This window comes from Pterocles gutturalis, unplaced genomic scaffold (assembly GCF_000699245.1).
Source record: "Pterocles gutturalis isolate BGI_N339 unplaced genomic scaffold, ASM69924v1 scaffold20353, whole genome shotgun sequence".
NCBI lineage: Eukaryota > Metazoa > Chordata > Aves > Pterocliformes > Pteroclidae > Pterocles > Pterocles gutturalis.
Genome location: NW_010123632.1, coordinates 97,554 through 120,977, shown reverse-complemented (window position 1 = coordinate 120,977; position 23,424 = coordinate 97,554). Strand labels below are relative to the sequence as shown.

The 23,424-nt window shown below is 38.0% G+C and overlaps 1 protein-coding gene across 1 annotated transcript in view; it reads left to right on the top strand.

Annotated features, from left to right (window-relative positions):
• LOC104465078 (disks large-associated protein 1-like) overlaps window positions 1-23,424 on the top strand; it is a gene marked incomplete at its 3' end in the record, with an annotated part of 116,678 nt that overhangs the window by 307 nt on the left and 92,947 nt on the right. Inside the window, 2 exon segments of the mRNA XM_010077988.1 lie at window positions 1-640; window positions 15,375-15,589. The exon segment at window positions 1-640 is cut by the window's left edge and continues 19 nt beyond it. Of these exon segments, the coding sequence (XP_010076290.1) occupies window positions 1-640; window positions 15,375-15,589 (855 nt within the window).

The following is a 23,424-nucleotide window of genomic DNA, read 5'->3' as shown; positions in this document are numbered from 1 at the left end:
CCAGTTTGAGCGGCAGCTGCCTCTGAATCGGGATGGCTACCACACTTTGCAGTACAAGCGGACTGCCATGGAGCACCGCAGTGACAGCCCAGGGAGGATCCGGCATCTGGTTCATTCTGTCCAAAAGCTCTTTACCAAGTCACATTCACTGGAGGGACCATCCAAGGGGAGTGTCAATGGGAACAAAGCGAGCCCGGAGGAGTCACAGACGATGAGGTATGGGAAGCGCAGCAAGAGTAAAGAAAGGCGATCAGAAGGTAAGCCCAGATCCAATGCATCAGGATGGTGGAGTTCAGATGACAACTTGGACAATGACGTTTGCATTTATCATGGTCCTAGTGGGGTCATGACCATGGGAAGATGCCCTGATCGTTCTTCTTCCCAATACTTTATGGAAGCCTATAACACTATTAGCGAACATACTGTGAAGTCATCCAGAAGCAATAATGATGTCAAATGCTCTACCTGTGCAAACCTGCCTGTGAATTTGGACTCCCAGTTAATGAAGAAAAGCTCTTGGTCCTCTACATTAACCGTGAGCAGAGCTCGTGAAGTTTACCAGAAAGCATCAGTTAACATGGACCAGACAGTGGTGAAGGCAGAGACGTGTCAACAGGAACGGTCATGTCAGTACCTCCAGGTACAGTGTGGAGAACTGATTGCTGTTAACTGTGCTCTGCCTTGTCTCAGGTGTTTGTTGGGGATGGAGTTTTGCTCTGATATTTCAGCTTTCCCGAGAGGTCACTGACCACCAACCAAGGGGGTTGCTGAAATTAAAAATAAATCTGTTTTTTCTTTTTTTTTTTTTTATAGCATTCAGTATTTGAAAGAAACAGTTCGTGTAGGAACAGGCTTAATTTTTTCTTGTGGGAAAAATAAGACCTTTCTGTGTACTTTTTGGATTTATAAGGCAGTCACAGTAGGGGTATAGAGAATTTGATGTTGTAGTGCTTGCAGTTAGCATTACAATGTCAATTAACCGAATGTTACCAGGCTACAAATTCTTTGATTTCTGTAATTTCAAGACTTGCCTACGTTTACTGCTTATTTTATTATGAAAGCTTTTGAGACCCTTTTGAGAAACTTAGGGGTACTTTAATACTTTCTCCAGCAGGAAAACAACCTACTCCTTTTTGCCATAGAATATAAATTATCATAAAATAGTTCTTGTAATGTGTCCAGATTTGTTTATCTGGCTATTCCTCTTTCTCGTGGCTTTGAGTCAAAAATAAAAAATCAAAAGGTTGAAATTATTGCTTGTTCTGATTACACATTTTAGGAGTACATCACCTACTCCCTCACAAGCTGTTTGCAGTTAATACAGCGTCACTATTTTTCACCAGTATTGTATCTTTAAATGTCAAGAATCAGATGTCTGCTCTTGGAGCTATCATACTGCCGGTGAATGTTTGTGGCAAGAACATGGATCAGAAAATGTTAAAACTGTTTCATTCTTAGCAGAGCTGTGGATAGCTTTTATGCACTTTAAACGAAGCACTTATGGCACATCTAAGTGTATGTGTAAGATGGAACAACGTTGCGCAGAGAAGAGAGAAGACCATGAGGAAAAAAGAGGTTTGCTAAGACAATTTGGTTTCATTTCAATGTAGTGGGACTCTTATCTATTTGTATAGAAACTGTAGTGAGTTTTCTCATATGGGTGCTTTAATGAGACAGTCAGCTTCCACATTCTGTTGTTTAAATCAGTACGCAGAGAAAGTGTAGGACTGAGGCATCCACATTTAAAAATTGATCTTAAAAGGTTATATTGAAAGGCATGCAAAATAATTTTGTGTGCTAGCCTCTGGGATTCTAAGTTTAAAATGTAAAGAAATGGATCTGTGTATTTTCTATTAATTGTTAGGAGAGTGGGGGTGAAGGGAGAGGGGGCAATATGAATGCTCAGTGTGTGTTTACAGCTGTGCGTATGGACTGGGGAGGGAGAAGGGTTTCAGAATAGCCTCAGGTTGCAACCTTTTGAGGGGGTTTTTTGCATTGTCTCTTTTATCTGAATTTTGTGAGTGAGAAGAAATTGTAACTTTAGGCTTGATTGTTGTGGTTACTTTGGACCTTGAGATTTCTTTTGTTGATGTTTTTGTTTACTCCTTCAATCTTCCTCTCGGGTTTAGATAAAATAGCTGACAATTCAGTATGTGACCAGATGGCTAGAAAAGAGGAAAAAACTGTGCCAGCATCAGCTTTAAATGAACACCTCCATGGGGACTTTTAGATAATGTTTAACTGACAGGAATAGACTCTTGAAGTTGAATTAGAGGACATTATCTGTGTCTGTATGAAAATATGTCCAACAATTGTCAAGGGCAGGAATTAGAGTAACTAAATTCTCACTTAGAATAACTAAATTCTTACTGTATTTCCCGTCCTCACTGGTAGTTTTATTTTGCTTTTCATTTCATTTCATTTTTTCTGTTTGTATGCTTGTTTGTAAAAGCCAAGGAAATATAACTGGTTTGAAATTGTTTTTTAAACAAAGGAGAATTTTAACCAGGCTTTGATTAATATGGGAAATAATATTCAAATAGAATAGGTTGGATTTGAGGAAGCAGGTCAGGATTATTCTTCTCTCTTGACAGCTTAAAAGGATGACAAATGGATATGGATATTAAAAAGACAGTCTATTTTGAATGCATCCCATTGCCTTTCTCTTCACTATGTCACTTATTTTTTTATACTACAAGCCCTTTAGGGCTTGGACATTGTTCCCTTTTGTGTTTCCACAGTGCCCAGCACAATGGGACTCAGAACCTAATTGAGGCCTTTTGGCTGTCCTGCAATATAAATATATATTAGCAGCTGCAGAGTATCACTCCATTAGTGGGCTGCAGAGGTATTCTCTACAGCTATTTTCCTGGTGACCTTCTCATCATTGTGCCAAAAGGCTGGCGTCTTGTGTTAGAACAATTAGAAATGCACTAAATGAGATGAAAGCTGCAAATTCACAACAATACTGTACAACTCTGATAATTATTTTAATTATTATGCTTCTTTATTGCTTTATTTAACTCATTAAATGTTAAAAAGATGGTTTTATCAATTCATTTGTAATTTAAGCTGGTGTTTATGGCCCAGAAGCTCTCTGATGCTTGAAAGACAATTCCTGAATATAATGAAGGAGTGACTTTTTTTCAACTCAGCTACCCAGGATAATTTTATTTATCTTGATAGATCTGTGAATATCAGAGATTGCAGATGACATTGACTTCACATGTGCTTGTTAGGACTTTATTAAAAAAGTATCGGTGTAAAGTATAAAGACATGGAAATAACAAAAAATTATCTCACTTGGTGTGATATTTTCCACATAAGAATTCTGTGGAAGGAGTTGGCAGCAGTTCATGTTACAGATGGGCTTATTTCTCATAATTTGGAATTGGGATTGAGTGCAGAGTCCTCCCGCACTGCACAGTCTTTCCTTACCCTAGCAGGCTTCGCTTCCAGCTGTGGTACTGAGGTGCAGTGTCCATCCTTGGAGGTCTAGCAGAGGCTTGGCTCAACGCTGTGCATCTTCAGAAAGAGATATTAGCTCCCAGACTAGTCTAAGACTGTCAAGCAAACCTTCTTCTCACACCTGCATTTCAGGAATGGACTTGTATTTTTCTCTTTATTTCTTCTTTCAAGAATGAGGAGCTGGATAGTAGAAAGATAAGGTCATTCTTTTAAGCTGCTTCTTACTTCAGGAAGGTGCTTTTATTTGATTTTTGTTTTTACCAGTTGGACTAATTTGAAGGAAGGTGAGAAGGAACTGTTCATGTTTTCTCAAAATTCTTCTTCAAAATGGTTTCCCTCCATTGAGAAAATAATTTATAAAGCAGCGGACGGCCTCCCCTTCTCTGGTAGCATCTCTTCTGGAAAAAATAAAATCAAGCAAAACTATTGAAGAGGAAGCAGCAGTCTTTTTCTACAAACAATAGGGTCTAAATACATGGGTAGATATTTTGACACTTGTTTTCTATGAATTCATGACAGTTAAAACTAACAGAGTATCAAATACACTGCAGAGTTTGTCTCTGATTATAGTTTTACTGTTCAGTATTTCCTGTAATTATTATCCAATTGTCCTTGGTCCATTCGTTAAGAGATGGAGAAAAATACAAAGGATTACATTTTTCATATTATTCTTCTTTTCTTCTATGTGGGTCAGTCATATGTTTTCTTTGGACCTCATTTGATGAGACTGAAGTCAGTTGTGTCAGGTACTTGGGGCTGAGGATGGAAATTTTATTTCTGAAAACTGAAGTGCAGTAGGTGGGGACAACAGTGCAGTCATCCGAACTCCGCACTTGCATCACTTGTCCCTTGGCAGGAGACTGTCAAAAATACTATTAAAAAAAATAAGCCAAGTTTCTGGGTGTAATAAACATGTTCTGGTAGTGAAGGGCTCTAGTTCGTACTGTGCTCAGTTTCCTGTGTGAGGTTGTCTGTAATGTGCCTTGCTATAGAATGTAGTGTTAAGAAACTCATTAGATTGTCTTGCTTTCCAGTCTCAGTACAAGTCACTTCCACAGTTTCTTATGAGATACTGCTCAATCCCAGCCTCTTTCTGTTGCCTCTGTCCATGGATGGGCAAATACTGGGCATCACCCTAGGTCAGGGTGGTAATAATGACCAGTATCTGTTATACAATTTGTTAAAGCGGTATGTTAAATTGCAGTGTTTCTCCTTATGATACAGCAAGTTATGTTATGTCTGTTATACCGGGCTTACCTATGCAAGTCTATCTGTATTTTCAGTTATTCTGTACGTTTTCCCCATTTGTGAAGTTTGAGCTTCTGTTGCAACTACCATATTCAAATTAATCTTCCAGTATGTCCTCATATATATATATATATATGTGCAAGTTGTATTTTTATAGCCATTAATATTGATCTTCCATTTTTCATATATCTGAAGATCTGCCTTTTTCTCTTATTCCATTCTGTGCTGAAAATGAATGAAGCATATATATTTTCCCTTTCAAATTTCCAGTGAGAACTACAATGTGTATGAGGTGTAAGTTTCAAATTTTTTTACTAAGCTCATATGAAACATACTTCTCAGTAAAGCTAGTGAAACAACTTGGACAATTGTGAAATAAAATGTCCAATGTTATAACGTATTATAGACCAGCTTCCAGGTAATGGAATAATCCTGAAAACAGTTGAAAATTCATAAATGTTCATGAATTTTAAAATAAACTTGTGTCTAAGAACATTAAAACTGAAAAAATGTAATTTACAGAAAGTTAATTTATTTCAGTTTTAAAATTGCTGTGCAATGAGTAATATGAATAATGAATAGTTATAGAATTTGTGGGCATTTGGAAATATAGCTTATTTACAAAAAATATGTTATTAACAAATAATTGCACTGAACCTGCATCTTGGTTATTTAGCCTACTTGCAAATTGACCCAAGATGTCTTTGCTATATTAAGATAAATATGTAGGAGAGTATTTCAGTATAGCCATCCTCATCATCTTTGCAGTCCTTTAATTTACCTAAAAAAAAAAAAAAAGAAATTGTCATCTGAGTTCGTGAGAATTATGTTGCCACATATTTCACCTTAACAACTGCTGCATTCTCATTCATTTAATTTAGATCTGGACTGACCTTTGGTGTTTGAGTAATGCAGTGATGGGGCCACCTAAGTACTAAGAGAGCTGTTCTACAGCAATGTCAGTACTTCACATTTAGCTGCAATTTTATCTTACCATATTCCTTAGGCAGTAATTTTCTATCCTTTTAGTTTTATCGCTGTTCTGTAGCTTCTTAGTATTGAATATATTGTCGCTAATCTTTTTTGTTCTTGATTAATTTGAAGAATTGCTGTTGGTTCATTCTTTTAGCCTCCCCATGTTCTAATAGTTCATCTGTTAATGAATATAATTCCAGAAGCTAGATCCCCATTTTGTGTTACTGTGTTTTGTTGTGCATATATTGGAATTAGCTACCTACTTGGGTGACACAATGTTATATATACTGTTATGTCAGAAATGTTTATGAAAAGTATGTCTTTAAATAATAGCTGCCATTTGGTATCTATTTCAGTTCATTTTGATATAATCATGGAAAAGATTTGACTCAGTCCTAGATCTGACTCCTTTCTGTACCCTTAAATATCTAGAGTGTTCTAATCTTATTACTTTTGGTAATTTCACTGTTAAAAAAAAAGTCAAGAAAAATTGAGTCCAGCAAAGAGAATAATTTCAATATGCATCTGAGTTTGAAATCACCGACTTTTCTTGTGGAGTCATGCAAAGTAGGTAGGAGAAAAACACTGAGCAATGATATGTTTTTCTCAGTCAGTGCAAAGTAATAAGAAATATTTCCCCTACATCCAGGGGGGATTTCAAGAATGGAAACTGTAGTTCAGATCTTAGGTGGGGAATACTACAGTGCCAGAAGAGTGGTTTGAGCTGGGGGCAGCTGGCCACAGTTTCTGTTCTGCCCTGCAAATGCTCTTGCACTATGCTTGTTGCACAGCTGAGCTTCTGTCAACTAGTGAGTTAAGCAACAGCAACATGAATCTGTTGTATATTTTCTGTCCTTTCATCCTTTTACCATGAGCCTGTGCAATGGTCTTGTTTGGGTAGAGGAAAAAGAGATGATACGACTTCTGATAGGTATGTATTTCTCTCACCAAAGGCTAAGCAGTGTTCCATGCGGTTGGATAAGGCACTGTGACAGTTCTGGTGAGCCAGGGCTTCCACAGACAGTTTTTGAATTGTCTCTAAGAGTCTTTTGTGCGAATAAATTTGTGCCTAATTTTGCTTTAGTGGCATAACAGCAGCCTGCTAATCAGCTTGTTAGGAAATCTTAGAGATTTCCTGGTCTCTAGCAATTCAGTTCCCAGCATGAGAGTCAAGTCCATGACCTTGATTTGATATCTAGTGGGAAACTACCATAGAGCAGAGGTGACAGTTTGGAGTCACTGAGGAGACACAACGTGATGTTCTGAAGCCAGGAAGGTTTCCTTAGAGCCAACTTAAAGCTTCTTCCGCAGGTATATTTCATTGCCATAATCCGAAATAAAGTGTTGTGGAAGTTTCAGTAAAATCTGTCAACTGTACACTAATATGTGACAGAAGCTAATAGCCAGCTGGAGACAGGAGCTTAACTGCGTTACTTACAGTTACTGCCTGCAAGAGCACAACATTAGCAAAGCACCAGAGATTATCCAGTTACAGTCAGCCAACAGAAACAGCGTAAGGGCTGTTTCTCAAAATGCTCTCCCCACCGCATCTGTTTTCTTCCAAGGATTCAAATTCAGCTACGTGTTCTCCATCCATGAGCCAGTTTCCTACTGGCTGCTCGATAGGGGGCTTATGGTCATGTGTAGTGAAAGGTAAAACGACATCTCACTTGCAGTATTGGCATTTGATACCAAATAATCAATGTATGCAGGTGCTGAAGTGATTGGGGAAGTTCTTACCAAAAGAAGGTATCTAGAAGTGAAAGAAACATTTCTCCATTGCTAGTCATTGAAAACGTCCTTTCAGAGATTGGAATTCATGTTAACAGTCATCCTTACTTGGGCGAGGACCCATATCTCATTATAGCGAACTGCTATTGAGAAAGATGAGAATGAGTGTCTGCCCTCTGCCACAGAGAGAATATCATCCGTGAGTATCACTGAAGCAGTCTTAATTTGAGGTCCTGGCTAAGAGTCCTGCTATATGACATCCAGTTAGGTTTCCTTCAGCTAATAGATTGGCTTCCTTTCTGCAGAGGTTTCCTTCAGCTAATAGATTGGCTTCCTTTCTGCAGAATGTGTTTGGGGGTGCAAATTTGCAAGGCCCTTGGCTGGAATCATTATATCCCACATGGCCCTCTTCATGGTGGGTTGTATTTTCATGCTTAAAGCAGGAGGAGTAAATTTATCTGGAATCAAGATGTGGTGGTTTTGTGTAGGAGACACACATTCCTCTTCATAAAATGGGATGTGAATCAGATTGACAAGCTAGTGGTCAAGGCACCTTTTGATGAATTAAAATTATGAACTGCAGCAGTGCTGTAAGAATTTTTTGTATTGACTTACTCTATGAGTATTCATACCATTTTAGAAGACTTTCCAAATTACTGTTACGTGAAGGAAGATTGCAGTTCTTAACACCGCTTGTTCAGGTTTGATGCAAGGTATGGGCATTCAGGTTGAGGAACTGATGTTCTGTCTTGGACACAGTCTTTGTCTTGTCTTGTTAATACTCTTCATGTAAAAATATATGGAGATAAGTCAGCTAAATTAAATTAATTTATAGTGGAATCTGATTGCTGAAATAGTAACTGAGTTGTTGCATATACTGAGAATATTAAGTTTGTCCTAAATGGAAGCAACCTTCCTATCTGCCTTTTAGAAAACTCTTGAGGCTTATTAAACATATATTGTTTTTTAAGGTTTCTAAAGCTTCCTCTTTTTTTGTATATTTCAATGATTCTTAATGCATGCACATTGACAGAATGAAATGCTGCTCATCTCTATTGGTCTGATTAATTCAATACTCATGAGTGCTAGGAATAGACATAGTAAGTGGAAGATAGCAATTGAAGCTTCCTTAACAGCACGCAGAAGAGGCATAATAACAGCTAAGAAAACGAAATTGCATGGATTTGAAAATCTGCACTGAGCAGTTATTAAGCATTGTTCTTCAGTTGTGTGATTTCATTTCATTAAGTATTTGCATACTAATAGAAAGCTGAAGTTACAAGTCTACTGCTGTGAGCGATGGTTAGCCACTCCTTCCAGTCCTTGTGTTTACTTCTCTAGTCATCCACATTGCTTTGGCAAAGCACAGGGAGAAGCTTTAATGATTTCAGCTGCAATAAACCAAACCAAACTAGAGATCAGTAATGAACTTAATTTGCTATAGAGACAGTCTGTTTGCTGTTTCATCCAGTAAGGTAAGTTAATAACAATTTGGGGCAAAAAAGAAGGAAATTAGATATTCTAATTTGGTTGTTTAGAAACTGAATAAAAAGGTGTTTTCTTTACATTTGCCCTTACCTGCTGGGTTTATTTCACATACTACCATGTACGAGCTTTTGAAATGAATTTTTGAAAACTGGGGGGGGGAGGGGCAGTGTACCTGTTTGCTTAGTTTCTTTACTTGGGGACCTAGACTATCTATTAGAAAAATCCTGTTCCTTTACATCAAAAAATGCATTAAAGCATTAAAGGAATTGACCAGTCAGTCCAGCCTGGCTAATGACAAAGTGTGAACAGTTCCAGAGCAGCATAAATTTAGTTAAAGATCAAGACAGGTAATCTATACACTAAATGAAGCTGCATCCAGGTGTTGGCTGGTGGCAGTATGTTATCTGTATAATCTGTTCTGTTTACAAGAGAATCTTGTATCTGCCATTTAATAAGAAAATATAGTCAGACTTAGCTTTCATACTTGTAGCAAACATTTTATTTCTAGATATATGCTGAAGTCTTAAGCTTCAGTAAGTTGCCTGGCTCAGAGGCCTTTGCTCAATATTTTTAATTGATTTAAAGTAATAATGGTGTTCTGTTTCACTGCACTTTTTGTATAAGTAAAGTGAACTCTTGATTTTTAGGCTTGTAAAGAAAGAATTGTACATGATCTTAAAGATCACTTGCAGAATGAAATGTCTCCAGGATCTTTGTTACTTGAATAGTGTGAATAATAATAGTTCTGTTTTAATAAAAACAATGATGTTCATTATTAGATCTGAGTTTAGCTCTTCCTCCTTTTTCATGAGACTAAAAACGATCATGCAAGTGATGTTCCTGCTTGATATTTTGATACTGAAAAAATAGTATTGCCAAGGTAATTGGATAATACGATTTTCTTAAAAGCATGAAAAAGCTTTATCTCTGGTATGTCAATCTTAGTGCCATTAATCCTCTAAGGCAGCAGATATCGTGCATGTGCACTTGCCTGCAGTTTAGTTTATGACCTTGCAAGATATAATATTGGCCGTTCAAACAAAGTAAGAGCCTGTGGGAAAATTTGTGCAGACCTCCTCACTGAAAAATAAAAAAAAGCTGGAGGTTCACATAGACACGTTTCCAAGCACCTGGAAAAGATCAACAGAAGGAAACGCACTACAGTATGTTTAGTACCATATGTATAGAAACAGAATGTAGGAAATAATGTGATTGATTTTATTTTCCTAATCTGTAGCTTTGAGAGGGCTTTATGTTCTACTTCTTTCCCATGATATGAAACACTTTACTGTAACAGTAAACTGCATTGTCCGCTATGAGCTGTTACAGCCATTCCTGTTAGGCACCAAAGAAAGCACTCTGAAAATCAGGTCACTTCTTTTACTAAGTATTGCTTGAGGTATTTGACTATAGGCACAGAAGTATTAAAATGCTGATATTATTTTATCTGCCTATATTTTTGAACAGCAAAATAGGTACAATAAAAGGAAATGCTGCGTTTTAAGGGTTGTTTGTCTTACCCTAGTAATATGCAGACAGTGCTCTGAGATCCTTTCATAAAAAGTATTACAGCTGTTAACAGCCAAAGAAAAAATCTACTACTTCTGAAGTGTTTCTTTGCCTTACAAGTGCTCTCTACCAGTGACATGATATTTTACTGTTTTCTCCAACTCCAACTTCTGAAATCAGGGTTCCTGACTCTTGTGAAACTGAAATAAGATAAAGGGGAACTTGACACCATTTTTTTTCCCCTAATATTCCCTTAAATACTGAAACACTACTGAAAAGAAAAAAGAAAAACCAAACAACAAAAAAAGCAGTGACTACAACAACAAAAACCCCACTCAACCTTAAATATCTGCAAGAAAACTGGGCAAACTGTTTAACCAAAATAGCTTTTTAATTAAATACCCATTACATTCTTCTACTGCAGCTTTTTCTAGGCAGGTAAGACAGTTTATACAAACACACTGACTTCCTCAGTATGGTAACTGAAATTAGAAGCATATCTGGTTTGTTATTTTAGGCTGTTCTCTAAATCTAGGTGTTCTTCCTAACCATAGCCATCCTTTTCTCTTTGGCACATACAGGGTTTATCCTTAAAACCATGATATGGTAATGGAACTTGGGTTGCATTTGCATCGTATTCTTTGGTTTAGCACATCCTAGTAACCTCCAGCTCAGCAACCAGCCAATGGCTTTGTGATGCTCCCTGAAACTGCCTTGTCCCTGGTCTCTATGTGAAAGGCTCAGCTTTTTTTTTCTGCAACTAGAATTTTTAAAAGGTGGAAGAGCTACTGAAAAGATAGTGTGCTGTTTTTCATAAGCTGCCCCCACTTCATTGAGCAAGCAGAGCTCAAACGGGAAACTTACTCCTGATCACCTCATATAAAGTATGGGGCTAGAGCAGTGCATTCAAAGCTCAGCACAGTACACAGTGTTTACCTGTGTAAATAGGAAGTTTTGTGGCAAATTCATTGCAACCAACCTTCAAAACTTGGCTTATCATATCTAAATCATTTTGAGAAGTTTTAGGATAAAAGGTATTGTACTTACGTATGGGATTATTGACAACAAAACTCAAGAATTTCAGTTATGGTGCCCACAGCAACTGTATCTCATCACTAGTATCACAGCTATAAACTTCATCATTAAATTTAACAGTATATCTATTATTTAATAAAACTACAAGTGTTCAGCTTGCCTGAATTATGGGTGTCGAATGAGCATTGTAACTTTAACCCTTCTGACTTTTTCTGAGTTAAAGACACCAACCTTAACATTACACTAACATATTTTATTTAGTGCATCAAAGATTAATTCACTAATATGTTTTAATGAGAAAAAGCACAGGTCTTTAACTAAAGCATAATGAATAAAATATTAAACAAATTAAAGTGCATGTCCTTTGAGAATTCACAGATTCTCTATGTACTCTAGCTTAGATATGTAGTACCTGCCTGAAAATTGATTGGAAATACACTATTACAGGTTTCAAACTTCTGACTGAAGTCCAAGCATGTCATCAAAATGTCAGAAGAGCTTGATTTTATTAAACCTGTGTTAATTTCTTTGTTCGGGAATGATTTGAAAAGTCAAGGTTTTACAGTTGATAAGCAGGAGCTGTAGTTTCCAAAATGTATGTTAAAAGTGTGTCATGGTTTACGCCCAGACAGTGGGCAAACACCATGCAGCCACTTGCTCACCCTCCCCCATCCTGGCAGGATGGGAGAGAGAGTTGGAGCAGTAAAGGTAAGGACACTCATGGGTTGAGATAAGAACAATTTAATAAATGAAATAATAGTAGTAGTAACAGTAACAGTAATAATAGTAATAATAATAATAATAAAAAACAAATGAGTGATACAGAGTGCAGCTGCTCACCATCCATGGACCAAGGCCCAGCCTGTTCCCAGCTAGTGATCCCAGACAAGAGAAAATCCCAAAACAGCCATCCTGTAAGAGAGAGAGTGAGTTTCTCAGCCAGCTGTCAACTATATACCGAGCATGATGTTGTATGGTATGGAATATCCCATTGGCCAACTTGGCAACTCCGTTGCTCTGTCTATGCGCTCTCCCAGCTTCTTGTGCACCTGCACACTAGAAAAACATGGGGAAGTTAGAAAGTCCTTGATTTCTTAACAACCAAAAACATCAGTATATTACCAACATTTTTTCTATACCAAATCCTATACTGCATCCAAAACACAGCGCTCTTCTAGCTAAAAAGAAAATTAGCCCTGTCCCAGATGAAACTAGGACAGGGTGGTATGAATATAAATTGTATTTTCACTGTTTAATGATGCTATAGGCCTAGAACCAATGCAAGAATAAGATAAAAATATCACCCTCTGTCTGATGTAAGTGGCTGGAGGAGGAGTGTGAAATACTCCATACTCATATAGGTCAAAAATCACAGTCAAAGCCACCGACAAGTATTACCTTTATTTGCACTTCACAAATGTATACACACCAGGAAAGTATCAACTTTCCAGATCTGGGGTCTAGGCACAAACCTAGAAGCCATAGAATTGATACATTGCTTTTTCTTCTTTTTTTGTTTGACATCAAAACGTATCAGAGCTGTATATTCAATCCTGTTCTTTCAGTGAGTTCTGTTAGTACTTAGTAGTCTCAGTCTGTAATACTCCAGTTCTTAGTTAGAGTCTTACCCTTTTCTAGAAGACTATTTTAAGTGTCTTTAAGAGTGTTTATTCAATTACTTCCTATAGATATGCAATTCTACATGCCATTGTTCAATAAGAAAACTGGACTTTGAAATATATTCCTGCCTTAAGGAACTTACATTCTTGAAGCAAATATCAAAAAGAAAAAAAAAATTTTAAAAAGAAAAAAAAAGAAAGCAAATAAATTAAAAAAACCAGCAACAAACTTTGCATGCTGCTGGAAGATAAGAATTTAAGTGTTTCACAGAAGCAGAGCTACCAGAGCCATTAACTAAAAGATATTTAAAGAAAGCATGGAAACTTACTTTTAAAAGGCACAAGAAAAGAACTGGTTAAATAAAACATGGAGCAACTGGGAAGGAAGTCTGAGTCCTGAGAAGGAAGGCTGAGTCATAAGAAGAAATGTTGTTAAAGGTACAAACTAAAGTACACTTCCAGGATTAAATCTTGAGTCCTCTGAGGAAAATATCAAAGCTCCCAGTGAGTTTACCAAGGCCAGACTTGACCAAAAGAGATTTGGGAGAAAAAAGAGAGGTTAGACTGAGCACAGGAGGAAAGAAGGGCTTCGGAAGTTCAAAGGCCTGGAAGTTCAAGGAAGACCCTAAATCATTAAGTCAGTAGCAGGAAAAGAAGAGTCAGTGAAGGAAGAAAGTTGTCAAGGTCTTGGGTTTTAAATTTAAGCAATGCCATGGCTTATGAGTTGTTTGGTTAATTAATTGTAAGTAGTAATAAACTCATGAATGCTTAGAACCATTACATTTCTTTGTTCCTCTGTATAGCATGGTGGGTTTTGGATTGCAGTTTATAGCAACATAGATTGATAAAATGCCATAAAAATTTGACCTAGATTGACAGTAACATTTGAAAGGCCTTACAGCCTCTGGACTTGGGCTTATGATTGAGTGGGAATCAACAGCTACACTGTTAGCAGACAGTGCAGTGTTACAGTTTTGGTTGTCTAAACAAGCTGGCCTGTAAATACTCTGGCTGAAGTTTGGGAAGCAACGGATACACAGGATACTCAGCAGAAGTTAAATGTCATTGAAGAACAAACTTTCCATAGAACAGAGACACTTGGTGATTATCCTGGTAGATGCCAGTATTCATAACCTGCAGGGAAAAGTTTAGCAACCCAGATTTGATACTTCTTGTTTAATGTAGCTTGTGAGGGTTTCTGAGCATTGTAGCTATAGCTTACTTTATAGAGTTGATTCACTAAAATTTGTCAGAAAAGTAGTAAACTAAAATTTCACAACTACTTTTATTTAAATCTAACACAAAATATGTTTAACTAAACAGCCCTTTTGCTGTTTAACCTTTACTATAAAGGTGGGGTTCCTGCAAAATAACTTCAGGACGACTCCTTCAGTGACCCTGCTCCACTGTGTGTTGTTTCTGCTGTTACAGGAAAGAGAAGAGTGTTGGTTTACAATGGTCAGAAGCCCCAAAAGCAGTGGAAGGGAGAGGAAGAGTGGACAAGAGCACCATGCTCTTGGTCTGTCCTCTGCTATGTCCCAAAATCTCATGAATGCACATTCCCAGTGTTCCAGATTTCCAATGTAAAGACTGGACAACACTTACTTCAGATCAAAAGAAATAAGGCACATCAATAAGAAGAAGAAAAAGAAGGGAATAAAAAGTTTTATGACTCAAGACAGACACTCAGACTAACATAATTAAAAAGGAGGATCCCCACAAGCTGGCAGGTGTTCAGTTGCACTAATTATCCTCTAGAAGCAATAGTAGTATAATTTCACACGTGCAGACCTATTTTTGTGATGACTAGTACATAGCTCCACTAATTTGAAATATATCTTGAACCAAAATCATTCTGGTGAGTGTAGCCATGCACACTCTTGTCTGAAAAGATTGTGATATAGGGATTCATATTTCATTTTTTGTGCCTCCCCAAAGGTGTTCAATATGTTAAGCTGAACCAAAAATCACTGATCTGGTTTGAATGAAAACCATCAAAAAGTTAGATTTATGCAGCCCAGTATTAGACCTAACAGAGGTGCCTATGTCAGCATGTTGCTAGAAACTTCCCGGATAAGTAGTGGAAAACAACAACCAACTCCGGAGGTGCTCGTGACCATGCAGGGGGAGAAGTGGGCCTCCACTGCAAACAGCAACCCACGGTCAAATGGAATTGAGGATGGGCCTTTGTCTGTGAGAGTTTTTATTATGACTCTGTTGTGGCTTACCATGGTCAAGTCTTGCTGTGCAATTACATCAGGGAAAAACGTACTAATAAGGAAATTGTGTTTATCACTTCAGGTTCCTCAAGATGAATGGACTGGATACACCCCACGAGGGAAAGATGATGAGATTCCCTGCCGAAGAATGCGTAGCGGCAGTTACATCAAAGCCATGGGGGATGATGACAGTGGAGACTCAGACACAAGTCCGAAGCCATCTCCAAAGATTGCTGCACGGAGAGAGAGCTATCTCAAGGCCACCCAGCCATCCCTTACAGAGCTCACCACCCTCAAGTAAGTCCATGTTCTACTACATAATATAGAACTCTCCACTGAGACATACAGTTTGTGTTCCTATTTTTTTCGACCCTTTACTTCTAGGTAGCAGTTAAGGAAAGTATTTAAACAAAAGTTTGATCATGCTTATTTTTGGGTTTTGTGTTGTTTTTTCTGAACAACAGTAGATTCAGGGATGTATTTCAATGTTATTCTGAAAAGGGACCTTCAAATTTGCAAAGTATTTAAACTTTAGTGTTAAGTGAGTATTCAAGTTGAATACTTGAATACTCACTTAACACTAAGTTGAAATACTGTTCTGTTCTTTAAATACTTTGCTGAATTAGAGCTTTGGCCTGTGAAAGCTTTACATAATTGTATATTTATGTATACTCAAAATGTGAAATTAGCCCTAAGTTAATCTTTGCAACTCATCAGAGAGCATATGACATTTAATTGAAAAGAACAATGACTGTGTGAAAATAGACAAATCCATGGTTTCCACTCTTTAGTTCCCTCAGAATTACACTGTATTTTGTGTAGAAATATAACCAAAACTTAAATTTTTGTGATTGTTTATCAAAGCTGTAGTCAAGAGAAATTATGAATTTATGGGTTTTTTAATGTCACTTTGTGTTTTTCTTTTATTTGAGCCTTTTAAAAGAGCCTCCCAAGTTCTCATTAAAATTGCACAAATGGACAATTTTGGTATTAGTGTTTTATTTTAAATTATTCTAAAATGGAGAGCTCCCCTAAAGCAAGAAAATAAATTTTATCCTTAACAGAAAATAGTGTGGATTTAAATCAGCAATTGTTTCTGTCTGTCTTCTGCAAAATTTGTAGCTATAATGGTGAATCATAGTTCACTGAACCAAAAATAACCTAATTTCAGTATAACTTGCCTAAGGCTGTAGCTTTAAAATGGAAAAAAAAAGAGCTGTATCTTTTCTAGTATCCGTGATTAGTGACAAAAAGACTCCTTCTGCATTTGCCTCATTAATTTCCTCTTCTTCCGTGTCCTCCTCTACACCATTTTTTTCCCAGAGACCTTATCTGAGAAATAGATTTGAGAGAAAAGCGTTTGGTCCTTGTTAAGAACATCAACCTCTTGATATCAGTGATAAACAGACCAGAAGACTAAAACATCCTTATTGCAGCGCCCCATAGCAGCCTGCCTGACTTTGTCTCAGGGGAAGCCAGGAATTGCTTCTGCTCTGTCTTCCTATCAGTATCCAAAGGAGAAAGCAGTCTCATTTTCTGTGGGGATTTTCATAAGCTAGCTGGCAGCTTGCTCAAGGAATCCAGTGATTCCTCTCATCATCCGGCAGAATCTACCGCATCCTTTCTTGAGCCAAAACTTTTCCTCTGAGATCAGTAATGGCAACCTGTGCAGAGTCACCTAGAAAGGTGAACATAAATGTTATGTACCACCACAAACTCCATAGAGCCATGCGTTATGACTGGACCCACTATCAGGCACAGAGCTTATTCTTTTTGAGACTTCAGAAACGTATGTTCCATAGTTCAATGATATATGTGTGAAGTACAGTGCATCACAGTGAGCGTATTTGCTGTTAGTCATTCCTCTTCTCTGTAGATATGAGATGTGCAAAAGAATATGGAAATATTAAAAAGTCCTGCATGTCACTGTTCACCCACAGTTAGATGTTAGATCAGAGGGACTAGGCAGCAGAACCTTTTGGGTTTAGCTTTGAAGTCATTGTAATTCAGCAAAGTGCTTGTACGAATGCTTCATTTCACATGTTTTTTAAACCCTTCTTATTCGGGAAGGCTTTTAGGAATGTGCTTAATTTTAAGCTGGACTCCATAAAATTCATGTAAGATTCAGAGCTATACAGAAGTAGGATGTAAATCACACAGTAGAAGAGGGAAGGGGAAAATCGTAAATGATGGTTAAAAAAAAAAAAAAGGACAAAATATGAAATAAGTTTTCTTTTTCAATTACTTTTCAGCATAAATTGGGATGAAGTAGAATTATTTCTTTTAATCTATGATGATACTTTATAGAAATATCTCTTCCTGGGAAACCTTTCAACTTTCTGAGAAAAATTGTATAATACATAATTATGCATTGCTTTTATTCCTTTCTGCTGTACATAATTTGTGGGGGTTTTTGTGAGAACTAGCCAAGTGCTTGCTTTGGGAATTGAAGTCTCCAGTTAAGCTAGGTCTTATTGCAGACTTGACCTTGACCATGACTGCTTGTTCATCCCAGAGCTACCTGATTACTCTGAGAGTTGTGATAGAGTTTTGCTGGCATGTCAGCCAGAGACTAAATTAGGGCCCCTAACTCACCGAATATAGGTCATCAAGCAATTGTGTAATGTGTGATAACAAGTTATTTCCTTGGCTTACTGTTGACTTGAGCTCAATTTACATCTGAGTAAGATCTTTATGGAAATGAGCCAAGAGCCACTCTAGTCAGCGGGCAGCCTTTTACTGACACCAGTGGACTTTCTAGCTGACCTTGTACGAAATTATTAACACCTTAAAGCTGAGTGGTATTTCACTCCTTTAATTATGATTGTTCTGTCGGTGAAGAACAAGGCACCTTGTGAAAGTAGTGTTTCTACTGTGGTAATTGTCAGGGATCTTCTGCACTTCTATGCGCTGCTCTCTGTCTCTGTTTTCTGTATGCAGTCTCTAGTTGGCTTCACTTTAATCTTTGGCAGAGCAAACAGATTAAAAACATGTTCACTTTCACTTTCACTGTTGTTTTCAAAGAGCTTTTTCTTCTTATGGGACTTTTCCTCTCTGAGTACTTTAAGTCTAATATTGGCCTCACAACCCACACTGTTCCTCCCACCTACCTACCTACCATTGCTCATGCGCCTACTCCTCTAAGAAAGGGCTTTCATTATTACTAATGTTTCTTTTTATATAAGGAATAACTTTGAACAGCACAACTGTGTCGTATCTCCTTTACATAATACAAATTTATTTTCCTGCTTTTGCTGAGGTTTTTTTTTTTCTTGCTATACCTTACAATCTCCCTCCTACAATATTCCTCCCATGCCATGGTTTCCATGTGGTTACAGCACATGTGCCAGATGCTGTGGTACCGTTCTGAATAAAGCACAGCTTACTGTGATCTTTAAATGCACACCTCTGCTGCTGCACTGTCACTATCCTACCAGGAAGTAAGCAGCTTTCTCTCTCTGTATCTCTCTGGCAGTATCTTCTTGGTGTTTAATTTTTCACAATCTAGATAAACTGATCCAGAAAGAAAAAAAAAAAAAAAAGGTGCCTTTTTCTTGCCGCTTCCTGAGAAGTAGTAAAAGTTTATCTTCCACTTGTAAGCAAATGGAAAATGGACTGGTTCACTACCTTCTAAAGAAGGTGTAGACAACAGATAGCTGACATTTCTGTTACAGCTGAGCTTGATTCGGGACTTACTCCGTCACTATCTGTATGTACCTTGATTCTGTTTATCCTAATTTTGTTGGAGAAAAGGTATGCAATTACATTGTCTATCCACATGCCAACCTGTCACCTCCAGTTCCCAGAAACTTTTTAATCCATTGGCCAAGTTTAACCAAGTTTGCTAGAGAGACGGATGTCTGAAAGATATGAAGAAAACTTTATGAAGATCAGTAGCTGGGTATGGCAGCAGTCCCTTAGAATCACTTGAAGGAGCGTGGGCAAAGAAGCTGGTGAGTTAGCAGAAGTTATAACTTGATAGCAGCACTTCCCAGCCTGAAGGATGGAGAGTATGGAAGGGACTGGTAAACTCTGCTGAGGACAAGAGGTCTAAGAGGTAGATCCTGTTACCATAGTTTTTCTGCTTCATTCTGCCACTTTCCTCTTCTCCACTGCGTGCACACTCATTGTGTAAAATATGGGTTCAGTTTCTGCTTCCTAACTCAACATTGCTGCTACTGTGGGATCTTCAGCCACTTGAGTATTCTGCACTTCTTGGTTTTAATTTTTTTCTAGAATATTACAGTATTTAATGGTAATCCATTTGCGGCCTTTTTTAGCTATTTTGGGTTATACACAGTTGCAGAATTGTTCCTTTGAACTCATATTTGATCATACAAACCCTTTTCTGAAAGAAGTTGTACTCAGTGATCACCAGTGTATTGACTGCTTCAATGATTGTGATACTTTGTAGATGCATATGTAGAATTCATGCAAGGAGAGAAGGAAGAGCAGAAATGAGTTTTTTTTCTTAGCAAATCATTATTTTCAAGGTATTTTAATAGACATGTCATGTTTTTCCAGTCAACTGTGACCTGGAGAAACACAATTCTAAACACCACAAACACTATTTAATGACCAACAAGCTGCACCATTGATGATTAAACCAGTATGTGACCATGTAAGAGATAGCATTAGGTTTTTCTTTTCCTTTTTCCCATGGTACAGAATTCGTCTGTGTAACTTCCATCATAGTTGCATCTATTCCTGTGTTTACAGCATAGGTGAGTGATACTTAGAATAAGCAAACCAGTTCCCAACTTTAAAGCTTCCCAGAAACATTCCAAAAATGATATTTCAAAATATGTGTATACAGTTGTGTACACCCAGGCTTTTATATTTTATGTGTTAATACAAAAAGCCCAAGTATTTTCTGCTTGTATGTTTATAGGAACCTTATTTAGGACATAGTATCAAATCAAGATAAAATTGTTTTGAAAACCTCTGTGCCATTTTTTCTTAATATCCTGTAAAATCACAGTAAACAATCAAGCTCAATTAAGAGACAAAATCTGGTAGCAAACTTAATAACAGTGACAAAAGCAAGAAGAGGTAGATCCTAAATTCCAACTTTTCATCACCTGTCTGAGAATTGATCAGGTCGGTTCCTGGAGGACAAACTTTCAAGCCAGTGTCAACCTACATTACAAACCAAATCTTGACAGCATTGCACAACCAGCTCTGCTAGGATGATTTACAAAAAAATCCAATCACCTCATAATTACATAGTATAAGATGTTTCAGATAGAAAATCCCCTAATACTTGTGAAAGTCAAAGAAATTACAATCAAAACAGCTATATAATCTGCAAAGTTCCTAAATAATTTTGTCTGGTGGTAATTTGTGCTTATCGGGAGGAAACTGATATGCACACATGGGCACATCCATATAGACTAATGGGAAGGAAAAGTGCATCATCTGCATTGAGTGAATTAATGGTGAAATTGCATAATCGTGGAATCATAGAATGGTTTGGATTGGAAGGGACCTTAAAGATCATGGAGTTCCAACCACCCCGCCATGTGCAGAGACACCTCCCTCTAGACCAGGTTGCTCAAAGCCTCATCCAGCCTGTCCTTGAACACCTCCAGGGATGGGGCATCCACAGCTTCCCTGGGCAACCTGCTCCAGTGTCTCACCACCCTCACAGTAAAAAATTTCTTCCTAATGTCTAGTTTAAATCTACCCTCTTTCATCTTAAAATCGTTACTCCTCGTCCTATCACTACACTCCCTGATAAAGAGTGCCTCCCCATCTCTCCTGTAGGCCCACTTTAAGTACTGGAAGGTTGCTATAAGGTCTCCCCTGAGCCTTCTCTTCTCCAGGCTGAACAACCCCAACTCTCTCAACCTGTCTGGATGGGAGTTGTTCCAGCCATCTGGCGATCTTTGTGGCCCTCCTCTGAACTCATTCCAACAGGTCCATGTCTTTTTTATGTTGGGTGCCGTAGGGCGGGACGCAGTACTCCAGGTGGGGTCTCACAAGAGCGGAGTAGAGGGGGAGAATCACCCCCTCATCCTGCTGGTCATGGTTGTTTTGATGCATCCCAGGATATGGTTGGCTTTCTGGGCTGTGAGTGCACATTGCTGGCTCATGTACAGCTTGTCAGCCACCAGTATCTCCAAGTCCTTCTCTTCAGGGCTGCTCACAATCCCTTCATCCTCCAGCCTGTATTGATAGCAGGGGTTGCAGGACCCTGCACTTAGCCTTGTTGAACCTCATGAGGTTCACATGGACCCGCTTCTCGATCTTTTTTCAAACATAATTCTAGGAGTAATGTGAATGAAAGGATCAGCAAAGGTCCAAAAGCTTTTTACACTAAATACACAGCAAATTAAATGTTGCATGGAAAGGATGCTGTTAAATGTTATGCACAAAGATGGAGGCCATTGTAGCTTTGATTCTCCTATAGCGATGCAACACGTGTTTGTGTACATAGATATCGTCATGAATTCTCAAACTTAAATACGCAGCTTTGAGAAAACTATGGAACAATATAAACTCTGAAGATTGTTCTCCCACTTTCTCAGCTTTTCTAAAATGCTGTTCTTGGGAAGTGTCTCTACTGAGGGAAATGATAAGGGATGTAAGGATAATTGTAGCCTGACACACTGGCTAGGCTGTTCTGGCATTTGAGCAAACCGAAGCTGATGTCCTTACACTGCACTTCAGCATTCAGCATATCATACATCCTTAGGTATGAAAACCACCTTGGTCTTAAAAATTAGATCCTATTTACCTTAAGGTGTTTCTATATTACCGTAACATGCTCCAAAATATCCCCAGAAAAAGGTGTCATATAAACAAAAGCATCCTTTTTTTAGATGGAGGTATTGTCCTCATTCTACTAAAATTAATGAAAATGTCCCATTAACTTCACTGTCCCAGATCACAGATAGGGGGAAGGGAGAGGGAAAATGTAAGGTGATGCAATGCCTCATCTTCTTTATGGTGAATATTTTTAGACACATGCAGGGAAACATGTTAATTTTTGTTCTTGTTGAGTGAGTTCCAATCAGGAAACACTGACTTTCCTAATTTGTACAAAAGGAATAAGTCTGATTAATCTTTTATTAGCGTTTTACAGTATGTTTCCAGTACAGTGTGTTTCATTGTTTCATGTTGAAGTCTCTTTCATTTTCATCAAACCTTTAGCTAGTGAAGAATTGTTTCCATTTTCCTTGAGGTGTGTTCTGTTTGTTTTATTGAATGGGGAGTTTTTTGGATTTCCCATGAAAGTGGCTGGAGTGTCTCCATGAGCTTTGGACAAGCAGCAGAAGGAATAGTATTCTGGAACTATTGTTGGCCTAGGTAGTAATTTTCCCAGCCTGCAGTCACTGATTCATGATGTATTATTTAGCTTTTTTATCATATTATTGCAATCTCTTCTCTCTTCTCTCTGAAAGCTAGGGAGAAACTGTTGGACAGGTTTCTCACTTCTCAGGCTCATGTGTCAGGTAGGATTAAGTTCAGTGAATAATTTATAAGTCAGAAGAAAATTTGAAAGGCAAGACAATTAAAATATATTTATTTTGAGGTAGTACGTGCATATACCTCTGGAGCTAATGGTTTCCTTATGGCAGCTGACATCTATTTTGTGTACATGATATTTAAGGAGCAGAGGATATTGATTTATTGAAGGAACTTAGAGCTTGGAGCTTTTAACAAACGGTTGTAACTTTCCACTGATGGGTATATAAAACATGTTCAGTCAGTGAATGCACTGATGGGCATGTGAAAAAGCTTGTGCCCCATGGCAGCCTCCCTTCTGGGCTTTGCGTCCCCTCACACAAAGGTACGTATACCTTTATGGCACAGAAATGAACCCACTCATCTCACTGTACAATCCTCTGTGGAGACAGGGCATTCCTACAGTTCACTGCATAGCATGTAGGCAGGATGGGCACTCCTCTCTACGTCTGTCATGATCCTCACCAGTTTATCTTGCAATGAAATTGAGATGCCCTGTCACCAATAAGCTATTAAAGTCTCACTGCTAGATGACATTGCTTATCCCATCGTAAAGCCTACACTTGCATCAGTCCACACCTAGCTTCTTTTGTCCTTATGGCCTGTTACGTCAGTATTGTCACATTTATATAAATACTGTTATTTCTTGTTTCTGTAAGATG